This window comes from Clytia hemisphaerica, unplaced genomic scaffold (genome assembly GCF_902728285.1).
Source record: "Clytia hemisphaerica strain Z4C2 unplaced genomic scaffold, Clytia hemisphaerica genome assembly, whole genome shotgun sequence".
In the NCBI taxonomy this organism is placed as follows: Eukaryota; Metazoa; Cnidaria; class Hydrozoa; order Leptothecata; family Clytiidae; genus Clytia; species Clytia hemisphaerica.
In genome coordinates, this window is record NW_027104612.1 from 524,754 (window position 1) to 538,111 (window position 13,358).

At 37.2% G+C, this 13,358-nt stretch overlaps 1 protein-coding gene across 1 annotated transcript in view; it reads left to right on the forward strand.

Moving 5' to 3' along the window:
- The first annotated feature begins 2,214 nt into the window (after nt 1–2,214).
- LOC136824267 (uncharacterized) overlaps nt 2,215–13,358 on the forward strand; it is a 70,578-nt gene continuing 59,434 nt past the window's right edge. Inside the window, exons 1-9 of the mRNA XM_067080433.1 lie at nt 2,215–2,471; nt 2,664–2,870; nt 3,045–3,599; nt 3,791–4,345; nt 4,535–4,747; nt 5,114–5,509; nt 8,435–8,602; nt 8,850–9,100; nt 9,396–9,693. Of these exons, the coding sequence (XP_066936534.1) occupies nt 2,303–2,471; nt 2,664–2,870; nt 3,045–3,599; nt 3,791–4,345; nt 4,535–4,747; nt 5,114–5,509; nt 8,435–8,602; nt 8,850–9,100; nt 9,396–9,693 (2,812 nt within the window). The 5' untranslated portion in view covers nt 2,215–2,302. The remainder of the gene's footprint in view (nt 2,472–2,663; nt 2,871–3,044; nt 3,600–3,790; nt 4,346–4,534; nt 4,748–5,113; nt 5,510–8,434; nt 8,603–8,849; nt 9,101–9,395; nt 9,694–13,358) is intronic.

Here is a 13,358-nt window from a genome sequence, read left to right on the forward strand (position 1 = left end):
TGGGAACCAGGCCAGACAGAGCCATCAAGAGCATCGTTCTCATGACTGATAGCTACAGCTTTCAAAAGATGGACAAATATGAAGATCTCGTTTCAACGATGAAAGAAAAAGGTTACAAATTCATTCCAATGATCTTCACATCGAAAGCACTCGATGAAGGAAGCGAGGGACCTCTCGTTGACCCCATGAAGCCGATAGAGCCGCCAGTACTGATCGTGGATCCAGAACCAGTTATCCCAGAATGCATTGTACCTCCCTTGATTCCTATTGATTATGTTGGTAAGCCTTTTCTTCTATTGGAGTTTAATGTAGCTTGTCATGATGAGTCTTTCCATGCATATAACCATGTCGCATCTCCAAGAGAAGTGAAATTATTTTATTCCCTTACTCTCGGGTACCTAAGAGCCGGGGGGATTGGAATAAGCAGGGGGTTGGAAAAAATCTCAAAACTTAATAAGCGGGGGTTGGAATAAAAATGTCCTGGGTGGAAAGTTTTTGAAAAGGTGGCTAATACAGCTGAATTAGGACAAAAGGGGGAACTTTCAAAAACATTTTCCCAAAAATTAATAGGCGGGGGGTTGGAATAAGAATGACCTAGGTGGAAAATTTTCGAAAAATTAATTAGCGGGGTGGACGGCTATTAGGTACCCGAGAGTATGCAGGAAATAGATATCTTTAATTGCACAATCTTTATTATGTCTTAATATCTCTAAGGTTGTGGTAACGAAGGGCCGTGTCAATACGGTGGCCAATGTTTATCAAGACAAGATGGTACATCCAGCTGTGTGTGTCCATTATGTGGTAAGATGTACCAACCAGTATGCGGAAGTGATGGAGTGAGTTACGCCAATGAATGCGAGATGACAAGGGAAAGCTGTTTGAAGAAAAAGAAAATCGAAATTGTCGAAAAGAAACCCTGTGGTAAGTGTCTCAATTCGACAATTGTATTCCGTTTTTTAGATTCACGATAGTAATGGGCTTTAGAAACAACATTGGTTGCTTGTTGCCCTTAGTATATTTTCGTTAGATTTTGTAAGATTTTCATAATTAAGTGAAAAGGTCTTTGTTTTCTTGAATAGATGGAGAGATTTCTTTCACATTTACTCTTTCAGATATAAAGGAACCCTCTGAAATTGTATTCGCTTTTGATACATCCAATATTGCTACGGAAGCCGATCTCAAACAAATGACCGAATTCATAATGGCCAACCTTAATCAATATCTACCATCATCCAAGCTTTCTTTACTTCGATTCGGCTCAAAGGCGGTCATCGATACACCTTTAACGCAGGATCGACGCCTCCTTGAGTCCAAACTGAAATCGATGGAGAGAATTTCTGGCGGTCGCCGCATTGATTTAGCCCTATCAAAAATCAAAAATGACATATTTTCTGATAGCCTTAATTCGATTAACCAGCCTGCACGCCAAGTTGTGTTGCTAACAACGGGTAGCAACGATCCGTTACGTAAAGACCAACTTTCCAGCCTAGTGAAAGACCTCAAGAAGAACATGAACGTTCATTTCGTTTACGTTGGATTGGGTGGCCCAGACATGGTGAAGGAGGATGGTGAGATAATCACCTCTAACAGTGCATCACTCTTAAATATCCTTCCAACGCAGCTACCTTCTATTTATGACGATTTGTATGAAATGATCAGTAGAATGGCAGGTATGATGAAATGTTATTGTTTTTTTTTCAAAATCTGCTACAGGAAAAAGTATACGAAAAGTGCTTCTTTGCATTTGTAAACTTGAGAAGTAACATTGACAATATATTGTTTTTAACCCTACAAGTAAGGTACCCTATGGACAAAACTTTTTGGGTCCGAAAAATGCCACCTTTTGTGCACTTGAAAAAGAACACTCACATTGAGTTTACATCCATCAGCTCTGGCTAAAAATCATCGAATCCGAATCCGAATCCATTCCAATCCAAAGTTTATTTTTTCTCATTTTCTCAGGTTTCATGAAGCAGAACTACCACATCCTGTTCATACAAAGTGCTCTCTCTGCACAAAAATCCAACATTTTTGACGCACAGAAACAACTATTGAAAGAACTGATACCTTACTACGCTCAAAACCGGGACAACAGAATGGAAATTATCATCAATGCCGGTACACCACTTGTCCTGACCGAAACTGAAGTTGAACGATTGAGCTTAAGAAGCAGCGAGAGCAATTTAGAGCGAGCAGCTAAACTAGCTCAAACCAATTTTAATTCAGATACTGACCTAACCAAGAAGCTAGTCGCTCTGATCAACTCTAAACCATCATCAAAAGTTGTTGACTTTTGGCGCAAATGAAAAAGACCGGAATCGAGATTACTTTGATTGTTTTCGGTGACGTCATGAGCTCTTCAGAGGTAGAGAAGTTGCGAGAGAATTTCAAAGTGTATTTAGTGGATGATGTTGATAAAATTCCTGGTGAAAACAGTCAAATTACTGTAGATGTCATCGATGCCATCAAAGGTAAAATTGCCCCCGGATTTCTCTAAGACTCCAAATTCAAGTTGCGAAGTGACAACTTCAGGGTGATTGGGATATTCAACGGTGAAATAGCACAAACATTTTCAATCCACTCGTAAGGTAGTTTGAATATTCATATCATTTTACCCTTGATATAATTAAACTTATCATATTTATTTCCACCTTTCATTTCAGACTCCTGCAATGGAGAAAGTTGTGAATATTACGGAGAATGCGTCTCTTACCCTGATGGAGATAATAAATGCAGTCATCCTCTATGTGAACCAACCTATTCTTTACTTTGTGGAGATAATGGAATCAATTATGCGAGTGAATGTTGGATGGAAAAGGAAGCTTTTATATTGAAGAAAATGATCAAAAAAGCAAAGAACGAGCCATGCTGTAAGATTTCAATGTCAATTTTTTTTTTGTGAATTCTGAAATTCTGAAATATGGGTCCGTATTTTTTAAGTGAATTTTTAAGGCATTTGTGAGATTTGAACGAAACTACTAGAGGACAAATTTTATGGTAGCAATTTTTTATCGTAATGGATATCTTTAATCTTTTACCTACAGTGTTAACGAAACCTTTGCATGTTGTTTTTGCTGTTGACACGTCATCGCGTGTTACGTCATCACAACAATCCGCCATGTTGGATTTTATCAGCAACACAATCAAAACGTTCGATAGCAAGAACATTAAATTTACAATCCTGTCATACGATGGTCAAACTGAAGTTTTGAATACTTTCGATGATCAAAATGTCGACGAATTTGTCCGAAAAATACGAAATCCTGACAAACAACCGGACGATGTCCGAAATTTGGATGTTTTGTTCCAAGAAATCAACCAGAACATTTTCAATCGTCGTCAATTTAACACAAAGCTTGACAACGCATTTGTAATTGTCATGACAACGGGTAATTTCAATCCGTCACGTGATCAAACATACAATGAATACGCGAATCTGATTGGCTCACGAACAATAGACGTTGTCTTCATGGATGTAGGTGCGTCATCAAATCACCGTGATCTGATTGGTCCATCGGTCGTCAATTTCACAACAAGTGACGTTACGCAGTTACCAGGACTGTTTTCCAGGATTTCACTTCTCCTCGCTCGAAAATCAGGTATACCTACTTCTCTTTTAAATAAACCTCCTTTGTTATCAAAAGTTTTTTACCCCCTAGCCATGTCTATGGAATCATCCAAAAGCAGGGTACCATAAAAGTAGTAAATTTGTTTGCTTCGCGTTTGTTTTTCGTGCAAAAGAGGTTTTTTATTTCCACACTGTAAACGCACTTTTTCATTCGATCAATAGGATCAACAAGAGAACGAATGGATATCGCTTTGTTGATTGGATCACAAACAAAACCCGTCTACGACCGCTCCAAAGAAATCATAACAAATCTCCTCAATAAATATGATGCAAATAGCCTAGCTACCAATACTGTTCGCTTCTCTGCCGTTTCGTACGACGTCCGAGCAAACTCTTTGACCGCCAACAACAATAAGATTGAAATGTTGAACTTGGTTTCCAAGCTAAGATTCGAATCGTCAAGCTCGGAAGGTTTACGAAAAGGAATCGAATACATCCGATCGAATATTTTCAGACAATGTCGACCCGACTCTAAATGTACAAATCCGAAAAAAGCTTTAATAGTTTTCACTGATCGCAAGCTCGATACAAGCAGTAAAAACGTGTTGAGAGAATTGACGGAGAGTGGTGTCAAAGTGATTATCGTGCTGGTTTCTGATTCGCTGGATGAAAACAGTCTCGGTCTCGGAGATTTGGACAATTTGGAGATCGAGGTTTATCCGGTCCAAGGTGGAGATGGTGATGGCACAATTGATTTGATCAACATCTTTGAGAAAGGTAAATATAAGATAAGAGTTTGTCTTTGGCCTTACTACAGAAGCAAAAGAGGGTCAAGGAGAAGGTTTTTATTTCACTTTTTATTTTTTTTTTATCAATTTCATTCATTATCGGGAAAAATTCAATAAGAATGAATACTACATATCTTGAAAGCGCCAGTTTAAATTTATTTATTTTTTGTTTCAACAGATCCTTGTACTGACATTAAATGTCCATTCAACGGGCAATGCATCGGCAAACCGGACAAAACAACCACATGTATCTGTCCGAAGTGTCCGGAAGGTTTGAATACAGAACCGGTGTGTGGTTCGGACGGACGAACTTATCTTCATCTATGTGCGTTGGAGAGGAACTCGTGTTTGAGTCAAATCAAAAAAACAGTCGCGTTGAGAGGCCCTTGTGGTAAGCTCCAGTTTATTGTTCAATTTCATGGTTTATAGTTTATACAGATTTGTCTCTTTAACACGAACATCTATAACTCGAATGTCTTCTTAACTCAAACAAGTGTCCCTTCAATTATCAAAGCCCTTTAAAAACCTTACTCTATAGCTCGAAATTTCCTTAAACCAAATAGATTTGTGTTACCCTTGCCTATAATTAAAGAAATTGTAACCGCCCCTTGCCTCTAATTTAATGGTAAAAAGGTTTTAACGGATTATAAGCAAGCCTTTTGGAGAAAGCTACCATAAGTTGTGGTCTTATCCACAGGGCAGGGTTTTTCGCTCAGAATTTCGGGTCTAATTGTTATCATTATTTCCACTACCCAAGGTACAGGAAAAGAGAATGAAAAGTACGATATTGTTTACATCTTGGATGGCTCACAAGACGTCTCATCTAAAGCTTTCGATGACGTCAAACAATTCATCACACAACAACTCAAGCTCTACAAAATCTCATCCAGTGAAACAAGAATTGGCTTCGTCGTCATTGGAGACAACAAACAATACACTGCGCCTACTGGGGATCTAGAAACGATCAAAAGAGCAATGGAGGAGCTTAGGAGGACTGACACTGTCCGGCGTGTAGATGAGACCTTATACTTCCTTCAACAAAAGATGGGAGACTTTAGGAGGATCAATAACAAGATTGCGGTTCTCTTTGTTCACGGAAGCACTTCTCGAGAAGGGAAACTCAACCTGGCAAGCAATGCCAAAGTGTTGTATGGTAAGTTCACCTCTAATTTTGTTTTACATTTTTTTATCATCATATTTTAGTGTACCAATCTTCGCCCCAGATAGGGTGCTTTATTACGTAGTGATTTGGTCTCTTCAAATTCTGTGAAATCACTATCAGCTAGTTTGCCTAACTTTCAATCGAGTGTGATTATTTGCGTGCCCTCGTGGGTCTCGTGAGTCTTGTGCCTTCGTGGGTCCAGAAAATAATTACGTGGGTATCTCGTGGGTCCAAAAAAAATTTACGTGGGTATCTCATGGGTCCAAAAAAAATTTCCGTGGGTATTTCGTGGGTCCAGAAAAATATTACGTGGGTTCAAAAGAAATTTACGTGGGTATCTCGTGGGTGCAAAAAAAAATTACGTGGGCCCAAAACAATTACGTGGGTATCTCGTGGGTCCAAAAAAATTATGCGAGTCCTTAAAATTTGACATTAAATTTTTACGAATTTTACGTGAAGAAGCTTGTTTTAAGCTTACAAAAACCTAAAGAACATAACCGATAGCGCTTGATATAAATTTGTTTTTTTTATTATCTTGATCCAGAGGTTTTTTTCTTTCGACAATTTAATTTTTCTCAATAATGGTTTATCCAATTGTCTTCAAACTTTCACCAAAGATGCATCTCACTATAGTCGATCATTAGAAAAGAATTTTTTTCCAAATTTTGATGACGTCAGCAGAAATTAATAAGACGTAATCAGAATTTTGAAAACAAATTTTCTTCAAATGATCGACTTTAGTAGGATACATCTTTGGTAAAGATTTGAAGACAATTGAATAAACTGTCCTTGAGAATTTCAATTTTTAGTTTTGATGACGTCATCGATTATGACGTAATTATCAGTTTTTGCGGTTTTTCGCGAAAATTAGCGAAAAAACAATTAGGTTACACATCAGGTTAGAAACTACATTATAGTACCCTTCATGTTCAGTCATTCGTTTGGTCATTTTCTGTCGGCTAATGCGATCTAAAAATTATGGTAATTTTAAGACATGCCATAACTTACCCGAGACCACAAAATTTTAGAAGTTTGCTAGGATTAGATCTCGCGATTCTGGGGCTTCCTAATAATTCGTCGGGATTTATTTTAGCGAATCACGATATTTTGAATATTTTGAAAATTAGTCAAGACAATGAAATGGGAAATCTCTCTTGAAAAGAAAGAAAGTTTCCCATAATACAATAACGCTATTGAGAGTGTGCAAATTTTAATGTGGGATATGAGTAGTGGACAAAACGATTAAAACTCAAAAATAGAAATATATTAACTTTATCAGCAATTTTTTGTGGGGGAAATTCAATCCCACCAATTTTATCCCATTAAAGAAGACGAGTCCTACCCAGCATCTGACCATCCCGCCGATTTTTTAATAGCTTATCTCGCAAAAGAAAAAAAATCAACTAAAAAAATCGAAAGATTGACAAGCGTAGGGTGTTTATTAAGCAGTCAGTCTATACCGAGTCTATACACAGAGTCTTGGCGCAATTTTTTGGACCCACGAGATACCCACGTAATATTTTTCTGGACCCACGAGATACCCACAATGGCACGAGACCCGCGTAGGCACGTAACTCACGAGACCCACGAGGGCATGCAAGACACGCAAATAATCACACTCCTTCCAATCATATATCACTCTTCGTAGCGTTCAAGTCGAATTTGAATCACAACTTTCGTTGTTATGGAGTTTTTTTAATACAATAATGACCGGTTAGTGAGGGCTGTACTGAGAAATATTGCCCGAGGTCAAGTAACGACCGAGCTTGCGAGGTTGTTGCGTTGACCGAGGGCAATATTTTCAGTAGAGCCCGAAAAAAACCGGTCATTATTGTATTTGTTAACCGTTTCCTTCAACTTTGATTGATTTTTAGCGCTTTATCCAGGAAAAATAGCGAAATAAAGCAGAAAAAACAAGCGAAAAGAGATAAAAAATTGCTATAATTTCTGACGTCAGAAATAAAAAATGAGAGAAATGATGTTAACGCATTGTTCATTTTCCTTTGAAAAAGTGACGTCACAATGAATTTTCCTAACGACGGGCAACTCTGGACAATGTAGGCCCGTCGTCATGCGAAATGAACCAATTGCATTGCGCAAAAAGCCATGTAGCCCGCTTCGAAAAAGTAACCGGTTAACAAACTTTAATAGTACCCAGTTGGTTACCCAATCAAATTGTTGGTTTATGAACACTGACCTTTATATACCCATATATCCGCCATCTTTGATCGGAGTTTTTTGGAAGTGGTATCTGCAAAGAAGCTATTGCAGTGTTAAAAACTAACGTTTAAAGGTTTTATTATTTTGCATAAGTGTTTCCATTTCATATCAGACCATAATCAGACACATGTTTCATATCAGGACAGTGTCTCCTCCTTATTGTTATATTGTGCTGATATCTGACCAATCTTGCTCCACATCCGTGTCAATTCAATATAACAGCTTGTAAATTAAAATTGATAAGTAAGCAAACAATATCACTGTTTTTTTTAGAAACAAAACTTTTAATGGCGCTAATCATCAAAAGTATTGGAGGAAAAGTAGATCTAGCGCTCTCGATACATTTACATCGCTATAGAGTAGTGTTACTAGGGTACCACTAGGGTACCACTATAGAGTAGTGTTACTAGGGTACCACTTTCGAAAAAACTCCAATGAAAAATTTTTCTTGGCTGGGATTGAGAAATTTTGTCCAGGGTATATAAAGGTCAGTGTTTACGAATGACAAAATATAATACATGATCATGATATCCAACGCCGTAATTACTTATGAAATGATGTAACTTTGTTAGATTTTCTACCCGATAAGTAGCCTGAAATGAACCAGTTTCTGTAAATCAACTAATGTCAAAAGACATTGCGCGTACACATATCCTGATTAGAAGTTTCTAATGGCATTTTTTTCCTCCTATTCAGTGACAGGTCTCAAACTAGTAGTTGTCGGTGTTGGTGACGTCAATACTGGTGACATTAATGCAATTGCACCGACATCCAGTGGTGATACAGGAAAAACAGCAATCAATTCTACGGACGATATTGATGGCTTAACTCCAATACTGGTCAATCTTATGGTGGATGTCACAGGTAAGTGATGGCTTGAAACGCTCAATCGACCGATAATCAGCCTTTGACATCGAATTTCACAGCCTTCATTCATTTCCTCTCTTGAATGTTAAAATTTTATGAAATTAAATTTCGGCTTGTGAATATTCTTGTATCCAGGAGTTTCAAGGCTAGCTATTATACATTCTTACCAGGAACGAAATCTAGTTATCAGATTCCAAGTTCATGAAATGTTGAAAGATTTAAGACATTTTTCAATTCTTTTTAGGAGCCAACAAACAGTCTGACGTTGGCTTTGTAATCTCAGTTGATACTCGAGACGAGTTGAACCGTCAACTTGACTTACTGAGGCAAATTGTTGAAAAGTTGAGGAACCAATACGTGTCCAAGAGATTCATGTTCTCGCTTACCCAACAAAATAATCCAAAAGTTTTGAAGAAGTTGACAGATTATCGAGTCAAGGATGACCCAGAGGACTCTTTTAACCGCATGATGGATTTCTTACGCAAATCAGTCGTTGTAAGTCTGATAAGAATATTTTTACTAGATCCAGTTGCTTTGAACGTTCTCTGTTTAGTAGTTAAATACTGCTCTCAAGTCTCCATATTTCCAACCTTTTTTAATATCTTTTTTGACTCGAAAAAGTCCTCTGACCCCTTCAGTTAGTTGCGTTTCCCATGTTATGGAGACTACACTGTGAGTCCTTTAGAAGTTTATTATACAGTGAAGTTACCAAATTTCGAAAAAATTGTAATCTAAAAGGTTTGAGTTATATAAACTCCGCTCTACTGAATTTTCTCTTTTCATTTTTCAGATGAACTTTGGTTCAAAACAACTTCTCCGGGCTATCCAGCTCTCCGAACAATCTTTGAACACTGGATCAGGAGATCTGAAAAAGATGGTCATTTTTCTGACCGATCCACCAACGAAAACCGTCAAGGAATACATCAAACGACTTCAAGATCAAAACATCCAAGTTTCTGTTATTGCTCTATCCCCACCACTCTCCGAAAAAAATTTGAAGGGCCTGGACCCTAGAGTTGACGTCATCATTACGTCAGGCGATAATGGAAAAAGCGTTGTTGATGGAACTGAAATTTTCATTCGCTCGGGTAAGACTGATTTCTGAATGTTACGTTTTTTTCTTTATATTATTATTATTTTCATTATTAAGTCAAAAAAGGAAGGCTAACGTCAGGTGTCTCGATTAAAGCAGGTTTTGTTGACAATGCATAATATGCAGAATATGTTGTCAAACTTATGCTTGTGTGGTGCGAAAGGCGAAAAAAGTTGTATATTATTTTGTTTTAAAATGCTGTGTAAGCATTTCGTAAAGTATACCCTTTGAATTGTCAACGTATAAGTAAGAACCAATTTTTACTACATATACATCGCCAAAATCGTTGGTAACTCGGACATATTCTACACGGGTATATATATAACAGGTGGTTTTGAAGGCATTTAGAATAAAGGGGATTGTAAGCTATATAAAACGAGCTATTAAAGAACTTCTATGAAGAAAAAATGTTCAAAGATTCAACTGGTTAATTTTTTTAAAGAAACAAAACTAAGTAAAGGCTGTGGCACTTAAATGGTTAAAAAAGCTTGAAGTTTATTTATCTTTTCAGCTTGTTTTGTATGGGGTGCCGTATGTTGCAAAAATTATTTTATGTAGAACATGGCCAGTGGATTGCTAAAGTTTCAAAAATAAAGAAAACATTCAAAATGCCGGTGAACAAGCTTTGACCATTGATTTTAGTCAATTTGAGAGTACTGATTCCGAATTTGAATGTTACCAAGCTTGAAACCCGCAGTTTTTGCGTAATTTGCAATTTTTTGCGTTTTTAGGCAAAATTGTAAGCCCTGAAAATTATTTTTTGGGGGTCTACAAAATCGGAAAAAGACCTATACCACATGATAGAGCTCTTCAAACTGAGCAAAAAAATGTATTATATCAAAGTCCCAACTTTTCTAGATCAAAAGTGATAGACGAAAAAACAGGTTTCTTGAATTTCTCGAGCTGAACTTTATATTTTTTCACGAAATTTTGGACATTGATGCACAATGACAATATCTAAAATGTGATGGAGCCTGATTTTTGAAAAGATAAAATTTTGCCCAAAAATACCGGAATTATGCCGTATAAACCGGTTTGTTGCCATTTTCTCGAGATTTCATTATTCGTTTTTCCCGATTGTTTGCACAAAAAAGATATTTGCAATGCCCTAAATGAGGTCGATTCGGACTTTTGAGAAAAATTTCTTTCCGACCAGAAATGCCGGAAGTATGCCGTAAATCGCCGTTTTTGCAGATTTTAATTGAGCTTTTTGTTTTTCCTTATATTTCTTTGTTTTTCACACAAAACATTATTGATAACAATGCCACCATCAAGCATGTTTCAATTGTCAATAAAAGTGATTTTCGCAACCGGAACTTTCTATTTCTTTTTTCCCTACTCCCCTTCCCTCTCCCCCCATTAACAATCAATGATGAAATTTAATTCACTTTCGCTAACCGCTATATTTTCTGATGGATGGATGGTTTTTATATTTCTCCTTATTACTATCTAATTTTCATCATCAGGTAAGTCCATTCTCAGCATCTAGCTTGTTGGCCGATATTTTGAAATCGGCTTAATTTAAATTATTGACCCTGCATTTTTCTTAACCATCTCGTTAATACACTTCTTTTGAGAGGTTTAACATTTTTGAGATCACAGGAAGAAGACTAATAATGGGTCTGTAATAAACACAGTGATGATAATGATGCAGTCGATTATCTTAAATTTCCAGGAAATTTCATAATGGCTCAAGGCTACTTTTGGTCAGCACCTCTTAAACCGAGTTTAATTAAATTAGGATTTTAGTTAGCCAAGTATACTTGAAAACTGACGGGTAAACGCTTGGGCGTGACGACAAACAAGACACGTGCGAGGTGGAGGTTGGCCGTACTTTTCCTTCACAGCAAGTGTCACTAAGCAAGTTTTTAAGTTGGTTAATTTTTTACGGTCAACCTTCATGGAATAGGTGGAAATTCAGCTGGGCGCTCCGTGTTCGTTGATGGCTGTCTTTACGGTTCCCGACGGAATACCTCCCGTCAGATCCTAATGCTGTTCATTATTCTTTGGAGTGATGACGTAATGTTTTGGTGTCAAAGAAACACATTTCAATACAGGTTAACTGTATTTACCGTATCAAAAAGCAATGTTATTTCAAAGTCTGACCTCAAATCAAAATTGCACTAAAACCATTTCACACCATTCGATTTGCTTAGTTTAATGAAGTTCGAGTGCCATCGAAAAAGCTAAATTCGTCCGTCCTTGAATGAATGATTTTATCTATTGAATCGTATCACGATTAGTCTTGTTTATTTTGTTTTAATTTGTAAATCATTTGGCATTTGAAGCCCGATGTCCACTTTCGTACGCGCGAAAGATTTTTATTAACCTTTTTTGCCTGAAGAAAAGATTACGTCATAAAAAAGTTTCGCGCGAACAAAAAAAAAGTTGAAGGAAGTTCAACTTTTTCAAACGTTACGTCAATTTTGACCAATGGAATTGCTTCATTTTTCAATCAACCAATGACGTTACAAATACCGTGAAAAGTTTCGCGCGCTTCGCGCGGCCTTAAGGCAAGGTTAATTTGATTAGTTCTTTTCCGGACAACGCTACTCAGAGAAACGTAAGCAAAATAGAACATAAGGATAAGATAACTTCGTGCCTTAATGATGGTTCTGATTCTGTCTTGTTTTACATCGCGATTTTTAATATCCCAACCTATAAACATTACTTATGTCAACTTTGTGAAATTCAAGATTACAAGCCTATTTTTTAGCCCTGTAGAAGCCTAGTACATATGTCTTAACCGATTTTTAAGAGCCAGAAACGACGTTTCACAACCTTGTGATTTGCTTATTTTTTCATTTGTGAAATGCAAGTTTCCCGCGACACTTTCTAGAAATACGACAGTTTTTAGGAACGCGACAATTTCTGGGAACGCGACACTTTTTGTGAACGTGACAACTTTAAAGAAATCTCGACAACTTGAAAAAAATCACAACAACTTGAAAGAAATCTCGACAGCTTTAAAGAAATTTCGACAGCTTTCGGAAGACCATTCTCGGCTTCCATATTTAACCATAGACGCACGCGTCTTTTCAGATCATCTATGTACTCATTTGGAGCTTTTTAGCAAAGAGAGATAGAGAAAGAGGGAAAAAGTGAAACGAAATCGAAAGTAAAAATTACATTGGCGGTGTCTTTGAACTTTAAACGCACATATCAAAATTCTTTGATATGCGCGTTTAAATTTTTTTTTTCTAAGTTCGATAAACGCCGGCGTTTAACATTAAACGCGGGCGTATAGATTAAACGTCCGCGTCTCACTAGAGATCTTATGGTTTGAGACGCGCGCGTATAAAGTTATACGCCGGCATTTAGTGTTAAACTCCACTTTTTCAACAAGTGAGTACCAAGCTTATTAGATCGTAAAACATTCGGGATTCACAAATTCCTAACCTGAGATTAGATTGTGGTTGTTTTCTGCCCACCACGCTGAAGCTCTAAAGGGATGGGTGAAAACATAACAATCTGACGAATATGCAATCTCGAAATCGCAAGGACCGCGTTCGTCTAAAAGGACTGGGGATGACAACAAAGTTGCGTGATTGTGTTTATGAATAGTGCGCCGTATCAGTTTTTTACTTTCTGGCGCACAACAAGATTCTTGTTGTAAAATTTTCCGCGGGAGGACTATTTTCCTCAGATGTATAATTTTCA